Raw genomic sequence first — 13,934 nt, 5'->3', positions numbered from 1 at the left:
TTCTCTTCTACAGCTACCTGAAGCTAATTCAATATTGTCAAGTGCAAGTGTTAGGAAAGGTTGTAATTCACATGCACGCAGGCTTATTGTGTGTTTTGCATTACTGTCGGTGTTGAATTACGACATTTTCCTTTGAAACATTTCCCTTATTGTGATTTATATTCCCCTTCCTTCGCAGATATAGAGAGCCTGAATAAGTCTGTGAACTACTGTATGTGGAGGTGAGGATTTTCCCAGATGTTATATTTAACATGGTCACATACACTGTTGGAGATTGCATGCAGGCTGATTTTGTATTAATATCGAAATGTAGCTACAGCATCTCATTAACAGTTCCTGTATTGTTTCCTCTCTTTGGAGCAGACATGAAGAGCAAACAGCAGCCTGAACCCTCCCTACTTTCAGTTGACTCTGTTTGCAGACTTTGGGCCCCTCCGATACCTGTTCTTTCATCTTGTGTCTGTTCATCTATGTGACTATAGTCTCTGCTAACATGGTCATTATTCTGGCAGTGTTCCTGGAGAAGTCTCTGCATCAGCCCATGTATATTTTCATCAGCTGTCTGTGTGTAAACTCTCTGTATGGCTCAGCTGGATTCTTCCCCAGGTTCCTGCAGGACATCGTCTCTGACTCTCATTTGGTCTCACGTCCACTATGCTTTATTCAGGTGTATGTTATTTACACCTATGCTTCCTATGAGCTGACCATCCTCACCATCATGGCATACGATAGGTTCATTGCTATCTGTCAGCCCTTACACTACCACAGTAAAATGACCTTCAAATGGGTGCAGGTTCTTGTACTCGTTGCTGTTTTCTACCCAGTGTTTACTATTGGCTTCTGCCTCTATCTTACTGTTAGATTACCGCTGTGTGGAAACAAACTGAACCGGATGTTCTGCTCTAACTGGCCTGTGGTGCAGCTCTCCTGTGTGGACACCACTCTGAACAACATAGCTGGTCAGTTTGTCGTGGTGACGGCCATCTTCATCCCCATATTCTTCGTCCTGTACACATATCTACGGATTCTGCTGGTCTGCAGCAGGAGATCGTCTGAATTCAGAGGAAAGGCGTTACAAACCTGCCTGCCTCACATCATCTCCTTTTTGACCTACTCCATCTCTCTCTTCCTCGAGGTGTCTTTGAGTCGATTAGAGGCTGGTCAACTGAATCCAAGCATCGCAGTTATTTTGTCTTTAGCGTATCTGATCATTCCCCCCCCTCAATAACCCCATCGTGTATGGCCTGGGTCTGCCTCAAATCAAAGGAGTCGTGTTGAAGATTTTCTGAAGAAGGGTCCTGCTGCTGAAATATAAAGGAATATGTTGACCATGTTAGATTGTGTTTCCTATCATAATTATTTAAAGGGATACATGATTAGATAGAGATCAACATAAAGCACAACAACAATATTGTATATGATTGATTTAACTAGATTTGGCTTGAATTTCCCTCAAATGTTAAAATATCACTATTCTGTTAAATGTAATAGATTTAAAGTTAGAGCAACATATTATGTTCTGCCTCTTCATGCATATTTAAGGTCAATATTAAAATGTATTTTTTAACATGTCCTCATAGAAAGTAGATTTGACAGGAATTCAGGTGTACTGTATGTTAGGCATTGTGATGTTACACCACTTACTGTTGTATTGTGTTTTAATATTTTGTTGTGAAGCATTCACCCTTTGTTACTATAATGAAAATGTAATGATGAAGTAATAATTCAATAAACAACAGTCTACAGCCATGTGAGTCCCTGCTTTTTCACCTTCACTTAAATGAAATGCTATTGTTAGCCATTTGGAACATGTTTAACCTTGAAGCATGCTAACATTAGCTAATTATCAGTGCAGCTGAGGATTATGGGAATTAATAATCTATCAAGCTTTCTATGTTTGGCCCCCTGCCTTAACTTTAATGTTATACGTACAGTAAATTACAAAGGTCGGCAGTTTTTTGTCCTAAACGTTTGCCTTGGTGATCTATTTTTGCAAGAACATATTTTGTGAAATGTTAGTAAGATTGGTCACTTTCCATGCAGGTTTAGTGTGAATGTGCTGTTTTGAAAAGAAAGTGGTTTGCATTAACATTTGTAATGTATCTATGATAGAAGTAGAATAAACACTAAATAACCAAATATAATATCACAAAAGCGGGGCCTGAAACCTGACATTCACTTTTAAGACCAAACTGACAGTTTTTCTTGTGGTCTTGGGTCAAAATGTTTATTTTCAAAAATATATTACCTTCCACGAAATTACATATGGAAACTTTCAGGGATTGTCACTGTTACGTGCCAGGCAGGCTGTACTGGTGTGGTTTTCCTTCCCTCCTGTGTTTCTCTCTTCTCCCTGTCTTCTGCACAGCTAATCAGCAGCTGATCGGTATCTGCCTGTGCACCTGAGTCTGATGGCTGATTGGATCCTCTCCCCCTCAGCTGGCCTATCAGCAGCCAGGGCCGACCATAAAGGAGGCACCCAGGAAGTCTTCTCGCTCTCTCACTCTGGGCCTGTTGCTGATTGAGGAACCTGCAATTGACTGCAGTGTTTATCAACTCATGCTCCTGGTATTGTCTGACCCTTTTGAAAGTGTGTGTGTTGAAAGGTGGAGGAGTTAGGTAAGTCTGGGGTACCCTGTACATTTCTCACCACGTAGCTAACTAATGTTTAGACACACTAGGTTAGCGGATTGTTGCCACCCCTGTATATTGTTTTGTCAAAGTCTTCGTAGTTTAGTTAGTGAGGGTTTTTGTTTGAGTTTTGGTTTCAAAGGATAGATGTAGAGATAGGCCTGGTTTTGTTATGCTTGTTTCTTTTGTTTGGCGCAATCCTTTGACTCCTCCTCCTCCTCCTCGCCAACTAAAGTTTCAGTTATATGTCTGTTCGGTTCTGGGTTTACAAAATAAACCTTTTGTAAACTGTTACGCTGACTCCCGCATTTTTTATTGGTTGTATGTTATTGTCTCCAGGTCCCCTAGACCTTAGTGGGGACGTAACAATGGGGGCTCGTCCGGGATATCTATTTTCCTGAGCTAAAAACAACCAATAATTATGCGGGAGTCAGCGTTTGTTACGTCCCCACTAAGGGGACCTGGAGACAATAAAAAACAACCAATATTTGAGAAGTCATTGTAGGTGTTGTACATAGGCTGAAAAATGGGTTTTGACTTACAGGACTTTATTGAAAGTCCAAGTGTTGATAAGTTGTATTCCTGTCGCAAAGATGACATGTTATGTATTGCAGCTCACTTTAACATTTTAGTAGACAAGTATAAAGTAAAAAGAGAGAAAATCCTACAAAAACTAGAGGAGTTAAAGATTCTAGTAATCCCAAGCATGTCAACTCAGCCTAGGGCTGAAGAGTCTATTGAAGATGATAGGGAAAGTGTATTAGCTACACCTAGAGTTGACAAGTTTAGTCCTGAAGCTCCTTCTGCAACGCTTCCTAGGTTTGAGGCTTTCTCTCCGGGTAGCTTAGGTGCAAGTAGTAATGCCAAACTAAAAGTTAGTCTTGCCCGTTTACAGCTGGAGTTCCAGGAGAAGGAAATGGTGCGTAGAGCGGACTATGAACACAAACTGCAGATTCGCAAGATAGATGCTGAGAAATAAATCACGTTAAAGCGGCTTGAAGTTGATGCCCTGAGAATCTCTTCAGAGCAGACCTTTGAGAGGTCAATACCTTCGCATACAGTCTCTCACACAAAAAGTGTTGATGTTAGTAAAAATATTGCTTTGGTGCCAACTTTTAGAGAGTCAGAGGTTGACTCATATTTTAGTGCTTTTGAGAGAATTGCTACTGCACTAGTCTAGCCTAAAGACATGTGGCCAATCCTACTTCAGTGCAAATTAGTAGGTAAGGCTCAGGAAGTGGTATCTTCACTTTCTTTGGAAGAAAGCTTGCAGTACGAAGTGCTTAAAGAGTCGATCTTGCGTGCTTATGAGCTTGTGCCGGAGGCCTACAGACAAAAGTTCAGACACCATAAAAAGTCTGCTACGCAGACATTTGTTGAGTTTGCGCGAGAGAAGGGCATTCTCTTTGATAAATGGTGTGCGGCTAATGAACTGAAGGATCATTTTGAGAGTCTTCGTCAGTTACTTCTCTTGGAAGATTTTAAGAATTCTTTGCCTGAAAGGATGGTGATATTCTTAAATGAACAAAAGGTCACTTCACTGGCTAAAGCAGCTGTTTTAGCGGATGAATTTATGCTCACTCACAAGACTGTGTTTTCTTCACCCTTGCGCCCAGATAGAGCTTCAATATCACAAACCGGAAGACCTGATCTTGGCCCAACAACTTTTGAAAGGTCTAGAGGACCACCATAACCTCCACGGGGGACCCGTGAGTGTAACTACTGCCATAAAATAGGACACCTTATTTCAGGGTGTCATTTCTTAAAGCGTATGCAACAATTTTCGCAACGCTTTCAGACGCCAAAAGGCATGGGACTCATTAAAGGAGTTTCCCTATCAGACATAGAAATGTCCCTGGATGATGATGTACCTGATCCCTGTTCCAAACCGTTTATTTCCAAGGGCTTTGTTTCTTTAACAGGGGATCCTAAAGACCAGCTGCCAGTACAGGTACTTAGGGACACAGGAGGTTCTCAGTCCATTATTAGAGAAGGCATCTTACCTTTAACCTCCAGATCATCATGTGGATCAAGTGCTGTTGTTCAAGGGGTAGGCATGACACTAGTTGCGGCTCCTTTGCACAATGTTTATATTCACTCATCTCTTGTCAAAGGATTCTTTAAAGTAGTTGTCCTCCCTGCCTTGCCCATCAAAGGTGTTGATTTCATCCTCAGTAATGACTTGGCTGGGGGCAAAGTTAAGCCAGTCATTGATTCTCCTGATCTAAGTTTAGACGCAGAGAATTCAGCTGAAGTATCTCCAGAAATCTTTCCTGCTTGTGTTGTTACAAGGGCCCAGTCAAAGAAATATGGAGAAGACTTGTTTGATTATTTTCTTGCTACAGGGCAGTTTCTTGAAGACGTGACTGTGTCGGACCGACTGCCAGAGGAGGCCCGGTCTGCTGGTGCTGGATCACCCAGTAACAGCTCAGAGCTTGTACAACTGCCTGTCACTCGGGAAGAATTCATGGCAGCCCAATTAAGTGATGAAACACTTTCTAAATGTCTTTTTTCTGTTATCAGTCAGGAAGAGGCCAAGTCAAAGAAGATGGCCTACATTATGGAAGATGACCTATTAATGCGTCGCTGGATTAGTGATGCCTGTGAGGAGTCAGACTCCTTTGCACTTTATCAGGTTGTTGTGCCAACAGCCTATCGTTCTCAGGTGATGTCCTTGGCTCATGATCATCCGTGGTCAGGTCACATGGGGTTAACAAAAATGTATGAAAGAGTTTTAAAACACTTATTTTGGCCAGGACTTCAGTCTGATGTAGTTCTTTATTGTCGAACATGTCATGTGTGCCAAGTTGTTGGTAAACCGAATCAGGTGATTCACCCTGCTCCTCTCATTCCTATTCCAGTAATGGGAGAGCCATTTGAAAGGGTGATTGTGGATTGTGTGGGACCCTTGCCTAAAACTAAAAAGAGGAGGTACTGCACCAGGGAAGACCAAAGTGAGTCTTCCAAAGCTCACCAGGTGGAGACAACAGTTTCTCCTATGGCTTCAGTTTCAAAGGTGAGCTCAAATGAGGATGAGGATGAGTTGGTGATGCGCAGTGCAACACCACAGGGGGCAAGACTAAGCAATACTGAGGTATTGGCTGATTTGCCCAATTACTTGTCTCATCTTCCTTATATCCAAGGAAGTGATATACAGAAACTGATATTTGACTTTGCATGTCTTTTTAATGACACTCCCTCACAAACTTCTGTCCTAGCTCATGATGTGGTTTTGACCAACCCCTCGCCCATCAAACAGTGTGCGTACAGGGTTAACCCAGTTAAGAGAGAGGTTATGAAAAGGGAAGTTGAGTATCTACTTAAAAACGGATTTGCAAGGCCTAGTTCCAGTCCCTGGAGTTCCCCTTGTGTGCTAGACACAAAGTCAGATGGAAGTCCCAGATTCTGCACTGACTTTCGCAAGGTTAATGCTGTCACTGTCCCCGATGCACACCCATTACCGCTCATTGATGACTGCATCGATGAAATTGGTCCTGCACAATTTGTCAGTAAGCTGGACATGTTAAAGGGATACTGGCAAGTTCCTTTAACACAGCGTGCTTCTGACATATCAGCCTTTGTGACACCTGACAGTTTCCTTCAGTATACTGTGATGCCTTTCGGTATGTGTAACGCACCTGCCACCTTTCAGAGGCTTGTAAATCTTGTATTAGGAAATGTTCCAAACTGTAAGGCATTGTTGTCTATTCTAATGACTGGTCTAGCCACATGTCCTACCTTAAGAGAAGTTTTTAAATAATTGTCGGCTGCATCCTAACGCTTAACCTTGCCAAATGTGAGTTTGGAAAAGGTACCGTTCTCTACCTTGGTCAGCAGGTTGGTCGAGGGCAGGTGTGCCTTGCTGATGCAAAGATCAGGGCAATTGCCTCCCTCCCAGTGCCATCCACCAGGAGGGAACTTCGCCGCTTCCTAGGAATGGCAGGGTACTATCGCCGTTTCTGCAGAAACTTCTCCTCGGTGGCGGCCCCACTCACTACGTTGACCAGTCCCTCAAAGCCTTTTGTTTGGTCCGGTGAGTGTCAACAGTGATTTGAGAGCCTAAAAGGTATTCTGTCTGACATCTGTCTGACATCTGTCTGACAATGACATGTATGAGACCTTCCAATCAGGTTTCCGCCCTGCACACAGTACAGAAACAGCCCTAATAAAAGTAGCCAACGACCTACTGATGGCAGCCGACTCTGGGGTCACCCAGCATCCTGGTCCTTCTTGACCTGAGTGGCGCTTTCGACACAGTGGACCATACCATCCTCCTCCACCGCCTCGAGACCTACAACAGGGTGACGGACACGGCTCTGAAGTGTGTTCTCAAGCTACCTCACAACCGGAAGTACCCACGTGTCCTCTGGGGGGTTCCAGGTCTGACGACACTACAGTGTACATGCGGGGTCCCACAGGGCTCAGTGCTGGGGGCCGATCCTGTTTTTAATCTATCTATTACCCTCTGGGGTCATATCATCAGACAACATAACATCAACTTCCACTGCTATGCCGACGACACTCAGGTCTACATCAAAACACAACTCAATACCACCACTATCCAAACACTAAACACCTGCCTGGAAGACATCCGCTCCTGGATGACCACCAACTACCTTCAGCTCAACAGCAGCAAGACGGAGGCAATCCTGATAGGCACCACTGACCAGCTTGCCAAGGTCGCCAACATCAGCCCCTCCCTTGATGGTCAGCTCATTCCTCTCCTCCTCAGTTGTCACCAACCTCGGTGTAAGGTTTGACCCCACTCTGTCTTTCCAAGCCCACATCAAACACATCACCAAGACCTCCTTCTTTCACCTGAAAAACATTTCCCGACTGAAGCCCTCACTCTCAACTGATGACATCAAAAAAACTGGTTCATGCACTCGTCTTCTCAAGACTAGACTATTGCAATGCACTCCCTCTCCGGTCTCCCAGCCAAATCCATCAACCGCTTGCAACTTGTCCAGAACAGCACAGCCAGAGTTCTCACCGGTACAAAAAGGTCCGCACACAATAACCCCCATACTTGCAAAACTACACTGGCTCCCAGTCCACTACAGGATCCAGTTTAAGGTTCTGCTCCTCACGTACAAAGCCCGGAATGGACAAAGCCCAAAATACCTCTGTGACCTCATCCATACCCAGACATCTACCCGCTCTCTCCGCTCCAGCCACGCTCCTCTTCTTCACATCCCCCGCACACGTCTCCGAACAATGGGAGACCGAGCCTTCTGCTCATTCGCCCCGCGCCTCTGGAACTCCCTCCCAGATCAGCTGAGATCTGCCCCTTCCACCGAGGTCTTCAAAACCGGCCTTAAGACCCTCTTCTTTCGGCAGGCCTTCCAATAAACTTTGAGCATGGTACACCTGGAGTATTGCCATTTTTATCGCTATCTCCGACTTTTACTTTTGTACTCTATTTTTAATTTTTTTGTTTTCTTATTATTATTACAATTATTTGTTTAATCTCTCAAAGTGTATCAATATCCCTTGTTGTGAAGCACTTCGAGATTTGTCTTGGCAGATGAGAAGCGCTATATAAATTAAATGTATTTATTTATTCTGTGTTGTACTCCTGTTCTTTCTGCACCAGACTTTTCGAAGCCATTCAAGCTCGAGGTCGATGCCAGTGGAGTTGGGACAGGGGCTGTTCTTCTACAAGAAGATGCACAGGCTATCGATCACCCCGTGAGCTACTTCTCCCGAAAGTTCAACAAACATCAGTTGAAGTACTCTACTATTGAAAAAGAAGCTTTAGCTCTATTGTTTGCCTTGCAGCACTTTGAGGTGTATCTTGGCTCCAGTGTAAAACCTATTAAGGTATACACTGACCACAATCCGCTGGTTTTTCTTTCAAGGATGTACAACCAAAATCAACGCCTTATGCGTTGGTCATTGATTGTCCAGAACTACAACCTTGACATAAGCCATAAAAAGGGGTCCGATAATGTTCTTGCCGATGCACTATCTCGTGCTATGTAAATAGAAAATGTTCATTGTAAGGTCCAAACATACCGTTTAGATTTATATGTGTGGGGGTGTTACGTACCAGGCAGGCTGTACTGGTGTGGTTTTCCTTCCCTCCTGTGTTTCTCTCTTCTCCCTGTCTTCTGCACAGCTAATCAGCAGCTGATCGGTATCTGCCTGTGCACCTGAGTCTGATGGCTGATTGGATCCTCTCACCCTCAGCTGGCCTATCAGCAGCCAGGGCCGACCATAAAGGAGGCACCCAGGAAGTCTTCTCGCTCTCTCACTCTGGGCCTGTTGCTGATTGAGGAACCTGCAATTGACTGCAGTGTTTAGCAACTCATGCTCCTGGTATTGTCTGACCCTTTTGAAAGTGTGTGTGTTGAGAGGTGGAGGAGTTAGGTAAGTCTGGGGTACCCTGTACATTTCTCACCACGTAGCTAACTAATGTTTAGACACACTAGGTTAGCGGATTGTTGCCACCCCTGTATATTGTTTTGTCAAAGTCTTCGTAGTTAGTTAGTGAGGGTTTTTGTTTGAGTTTTGGTTTCAAAGGATAGATGTAGAGATAGGCCTGGTTTTGTTATGCTTGTTTCTTTTGTTTGGCGCAATCCTTTGACTCCTCCTCCTCACCAACTAAGGTTTCAGTTATATGTCTGTTCGGTTCTGGGTTTACAAAATAAACCTTTTGTAAACTGTTACACTGACTCCCTCATTTTTTATTGGTTGTATGTTATTGTCTCCAGGTCCCCTAGACCTTAGTGGGGACGTAACGGTCACTAACAGCAGGTTTACTCTAGATCAGTGTTTCTCAATCTTTTTCATACCAAGGACCACTTAACCAATAAAAAAACACTCGCGGACCACCTAACTCCACAAATATTTCAAAACACATCGTTTTTACAAATCGCCTGAAAATGGTACAAACAAGTGGCCACATGTGTGATGAAGGTGTTTATCTGGGCTATATCATGTAAGCTCGCTCCATTGCGGAGATATTCCCGCGAGAGTGCGGAAAACTTTAATTAATTAATTTCAAATGTTACCAATATACTCACGGACCATTAGAGGGCGCTCACGGACCACCAGTGGTCCGCAGACCACACTTTGAGAAGCACTGCTCTAGATACAATGCACTTTTCAACAGCTCACCTCTGGCTGGCAGATGACCAACACCAGTGCTCCAACCACATATACAACCCGATGGGCCCAAGCCCGTGCTACAAACGAAATATATACAAATGTACAGTATTTTAAAAAAACCTGAGCCGGCAGGCCAGCCAGACGCTCTCTTCGGCCTCTGTAAGCTTAGGCGGAAGACGCTACCTAGAGCTTCACTGGCCCCGCAAGACGCTAAGGCCAGTGATCACAGGGGTTTAAGGAGCTCAAGCTAGCCTGCTGGACGCGAGGCCAACTGACAGGTTCAAGTGGCACCCCCACACAGGCCACTCACAGTCGGGTTACCTGTTGGGAAACCATAGACAATATCTATCGCTGGCTAGCACGCAAAAACCAACCTCCCCAAAGGGAGCGGATGAAGCCTTCTCGCCGCAGGCCCAAGGACCGCGTCCATGCACCTGGTGAAGGTGCGAGGGGCCAGCGAGATCCCAAAGGGGAGGACACAGAATTCGAAGATCTTGTCCTTGCAGAACCGTAGGAACTGCCTGTGACCCTCCCAGATAGGAATCTGAAAGTAGGCGTCCCTGAGGTCTACGGTGGAAAACCTATCGCCTGCCTGGATTGCGTGCCTCACCCTTGGAATTGTCAAATGTTTAACTTCAGGGGCCGGAGAAACCGGTTGAGGCCACTGAGGACCAGGATTGGTCTTAGTCTCCCATCCTTTTTGGGGACGAGGAAATAGCGGGAATAGAACTCAGCCCGCCGATCCCCTGGCAACACCTCCCTGACTGCACCTTTCGCTAGGAGGGTGGAAACCTCCACCCGTGACGCCTCTGTGTGCCGCGGGTCCGTCACTGACGAAAGCGTAGCTGATCTCGCCATAGTGGGAAGTCCGAGCAAACTGAAGCCGGTAACCCTGGGTCATGGTTGAGACCACCCAGTGGTCCGTGCTCAGAGCTGTCCAAACCATGCAACGGGCTTGTCACGATTCTTATGTCATGTCACGGTTTTAGTTTTGTGTCTGGTAATGGGTTTTGTTTTGTTCTTTTCTCCCTGTGTTTTCCTCCCTGTCGTTAGTTTCCCTGGTGTGTCTGATTGTCTAATTGTGTTCAGCTGTTACCCTTGTGTTTCTGCCTCCCCTGCCCGGCTGTTTCTCATCTCGTGATTACCCCTCCCTGTATTTAGTCTTGTCTCTTCCTGTGTTCCCCTGTCGGTTCATTGTTTGTCTTTCATGTTTCCCTTCATGTTGGTCACAGTCACCTTTTGTTTGGATGCTACCTCGTGCTACATTACCTGTTCATGGATTCATGTTTTTCAGCGTTTGTAAATAAAGCTCGCCTTTTGTTTCATTTTGAAACCCGCTTCCCTCCTCAATCTGCATTTGGGTCCTATTTTTCCCCAACCCTGACAGAATGAACCGACCAAATATGGACCCAGCAGATGATCCATTTGAAGTGGAGTTGTATTCATTTACCTACTTGCTGGCTTGCAGCTATGGTAAATGGAGGGGAGCAACCAGTGTGGAGCAAAAGAGGGCTGCCCTAGCAGAGGCGTACCAGAGGGCAACAGAGAAACCAGGGTTAGTGAAGTTCTTACCTGGCTGGATTATGGACTTCCTCCAGACATGCGTTTCCCGGCCTGCTAGCCCCAGGCATGCTAACCCCCTGCCTGCCACAGTTCCCAACCTAGCTTATTTCGAGAACGCTTTTGATGGGTCTCGTCTGGCTTTTGGAGGTCCACGGAACCTCCAAAAGACCTCTAAGAAGCGTAAGGTCAGGGAGCCAGCTCGTACTCGGGTACCGGTCCCAGCAGCCATGGTTCCGGCTCCAGTGCCGGACCTTACGGCCATGTTTCTGTGCTCCATTGCCGGCCCACACAGTCATGGTACCGTGCTCCAGTACCATCCCACACAGCCATGGTTCCGTGTTCCGGTTCCGTGCCCAGCAGCCATGGTTCCGGCCCCAGTTCTGGCCCCAGCAGCCATGGTTCCAGCCTCAGTCCTGGCCCCAGCAGCCATGGTTCCGGCTCAAGAACCGGCCCACAAAGCCATGGATCCGTGCACCAGTACCGGCCCACACAGCCATGCTTCCGTGCTCCATTACCTGGCTCACACAGCCAGGGTCCAGGCTTCTGTGCCGTGCCCAACAGCCATGGTTCCGGCTCCAGAACCGGCCCCAGCAGCCATGGTTCCGGCTTCAGTATCGGCCCCGACTCCAGATTCGGCTCCAGTACTGGCTCTCCGGCCGACGCCAGCTCCCCGTGTCCTGTCGACGTACCGGCCGACTCCAGCACCTCGTGTTCTGTCGGCGTACCGACCGTCTCAAGTCCCCTCTCGAGTCCCCTCTGAAGTTTCCTCTCGAGTACCCTCTCCAGTTCCCTCTCAAGTCTCCTCTCGAGTCTCCTCTCGAGTCCCCTCTCCAGTTCCTTCTCGAGTCTCCTCTCGAGTTCTCTCTCAAGTTCCCTCTGGAATCCTCTTTCAAGTCATCTCTCGAGTTCCCTCTCAAGTCCCCTCTCAAGTCTCCCCTCGAGTTCCCTCTCGAGTCCCCTCTCCAGTTCCTTCTCGAGTCTCCTCTCTCAAGTTCCCTCTGGAATCCTCTTTCAAGTCATCTCTCGAGTTCCCTCTCAAGTCACCTCTCAAGTCTCCCCTCGAGTTCCCTCTCGAGTTCCCTCTCAAGTCCCCTTTCAAGTCCCTTTTCAAGTCACCTCTCGAGTCCCTACCCAATGTCCTGGTCCGTTGCAGGTTCCGCTCGGGGCCTGCCAACTCCGTGTCTTGTCCCTTTGGGGGTCCCGCCGACTACTCTTCTGCCGGGGGTCCTGCCAACCCTATGTGCTGTGCCGTTGGAGGCCCCGCCGACTACTCTTCTGCCGGGGGTCCTGCCAACCCTATGTCCTGTGCCGTTGGAGGCCCTGCCGACTACTGTTCTGCCGGGGGTCCTGCCAACTCCATGTCCTGTCCCGTTGGGGGTCCCGCCGACTACTCTTCTGCCGGGGTCCTGCCAACCCTATGTCCTGTGCTGTTGGGGGTTCCGCCGACACCTGCTCCGCCGGGTTTCCTGCCAACACCATGTCCTGTCCTGTTGGGGGTCCCGCCGACACCTGCTCCGCCGGGTTTCCTGCCAACACCATGTCCTGTCCTGTTTCGGGTCCCATCGACACCAGCCCTTGCTCCATCGTGGGACCCACTGACACCAGCCCATGTTCTGTCTAGGTTCCCGTCTACGCCTGACCCGCCAGGGGTTCCACCAACTCCTGCCCGTCCTTGTGCCCGGCCCCCTGAGTTCCCCAGCCGTGGTCTTCGCCCTCTGCTAGTCCCACTGAGTACCACGGTCGTCGCCCTCGAGCCCGGTCCCCTGACGTTCCCGGCCGCGGCCCTCGGGCCCGGCCCCCTGACTCTTCCAGCCGTGGTCTTCGCCCTCGAGCCCCGCCCCCTGAGTGCCGCGGTCTTCGCCCTCGAGCCCGGCCCCCTGACTTTCCCGGCCGCGGTCCTCGCCCTCGGGCCCGGCCCCCTGACTCTTCCAGCCGCTGCCTTCGCCCTCATGCCCGGCCCCCTGAGTTCGCCCGCTGTGGCCTTCGCCCCTTTATGAACTCTGCCTTGACCCGGGCCGTCCGCCTGAGACCCCCACCACAAACTCTGCCTTGCCCCCTGGGCCGTCCACCCGAAGTTTGGACTTTATTTGTGTGTTTAGGGACGTCTAGAATCCGTCCCTTGAGGGGGGGGGTTCTGTCACGATTCTTATGTCATGTCACGGTTTTAGTTTTGTGTCAGGTAATGTTTTTTTTGTTGCTGTTCTTTTCTCCCTGTGTTTTCCTCCCTGTCGTTAGTTTCCCTGGTGTGTCTGATTGTCTAATTGTGTTCACCTGTTGCCCTTGTGTTTCTGCCTCCCCTGCCCGGCTGTTTCTCGTCTCGTGATTACCCCTCCCTGTATGTAGTCTTGTCTCTTCCTGTGTTCCCCTGTCGGTTCATTGTTTGTTTCATGTCTCCCTTCATGTTGGTCACAGTCACCTTTTGTTTGGATGCTATCTCGTGCTACATTACCTGTTCATGGATTCATGTTTTTCAGCTTTTGTAAATAAAGCTCGCCTTTTGTTTCATTTTGAAACCCGCTTCTCTCCTCAATCTGCATTTGGGTCCTATTTTTCCCCAACCCTGACAGGGCTGTGATGATGGCCGCGAGGGCAGGCTGGGTCCTTGCTGGCGTCAGGAGGAAGGCTGC

General features: G+C 47.8%; 1 protein-coding gene across 1 annotated transcript; it reads left to right on the top strand.

Annotated features, from left to right (window-relative positions):
* Positions 1–482: 482 nt before the first annotated feature.
* Positions 483–1,228, top strand: LOC117560636 (olfactory receptor 51L1-like). Its single transcript, XM_034237570.1, has one exon. The coding sequence runs from the start codon at positions 494–496 to the stop codon at positions 1,226–1,228; it is 735 nt and encodes a 244-aa protein (XP_034093461.1). The 5' UTR covers positions 483–493.
* Positions 1,229–13,934: the final 12,706 nt, after the last annotated feature.

Source organism: Gymnodraco acuticeps, unplaced genomic scaffold, assembly GCF_902827175.1.
Source record: "Gymnodraco acuticeps unplaced genomic scaffold, fGymAcu1.1, whole genome shotgun sequence".
NCBI lineage: Eukaryota > Metazoa > Chordata > Actinopteri > Perciformes > Bathydraconidae > Gymnodraco > Gymnodraco acuticeps.
The sequence above is the reverse complement of the archived record's forward strand: the minus strand, read 5'-3'. Positions and strand labels throughout refer to the sequence as shown.

Excerpts from the sequence above, each read along its gene's own strand:
- LOC117560636 (XM_034237570.1), top strand. The coding sequence starts at position 494 with ATGGTCATTATTCTGGCAGTGTTCCTGGAGAAGTCTCTGCATCAGCCC.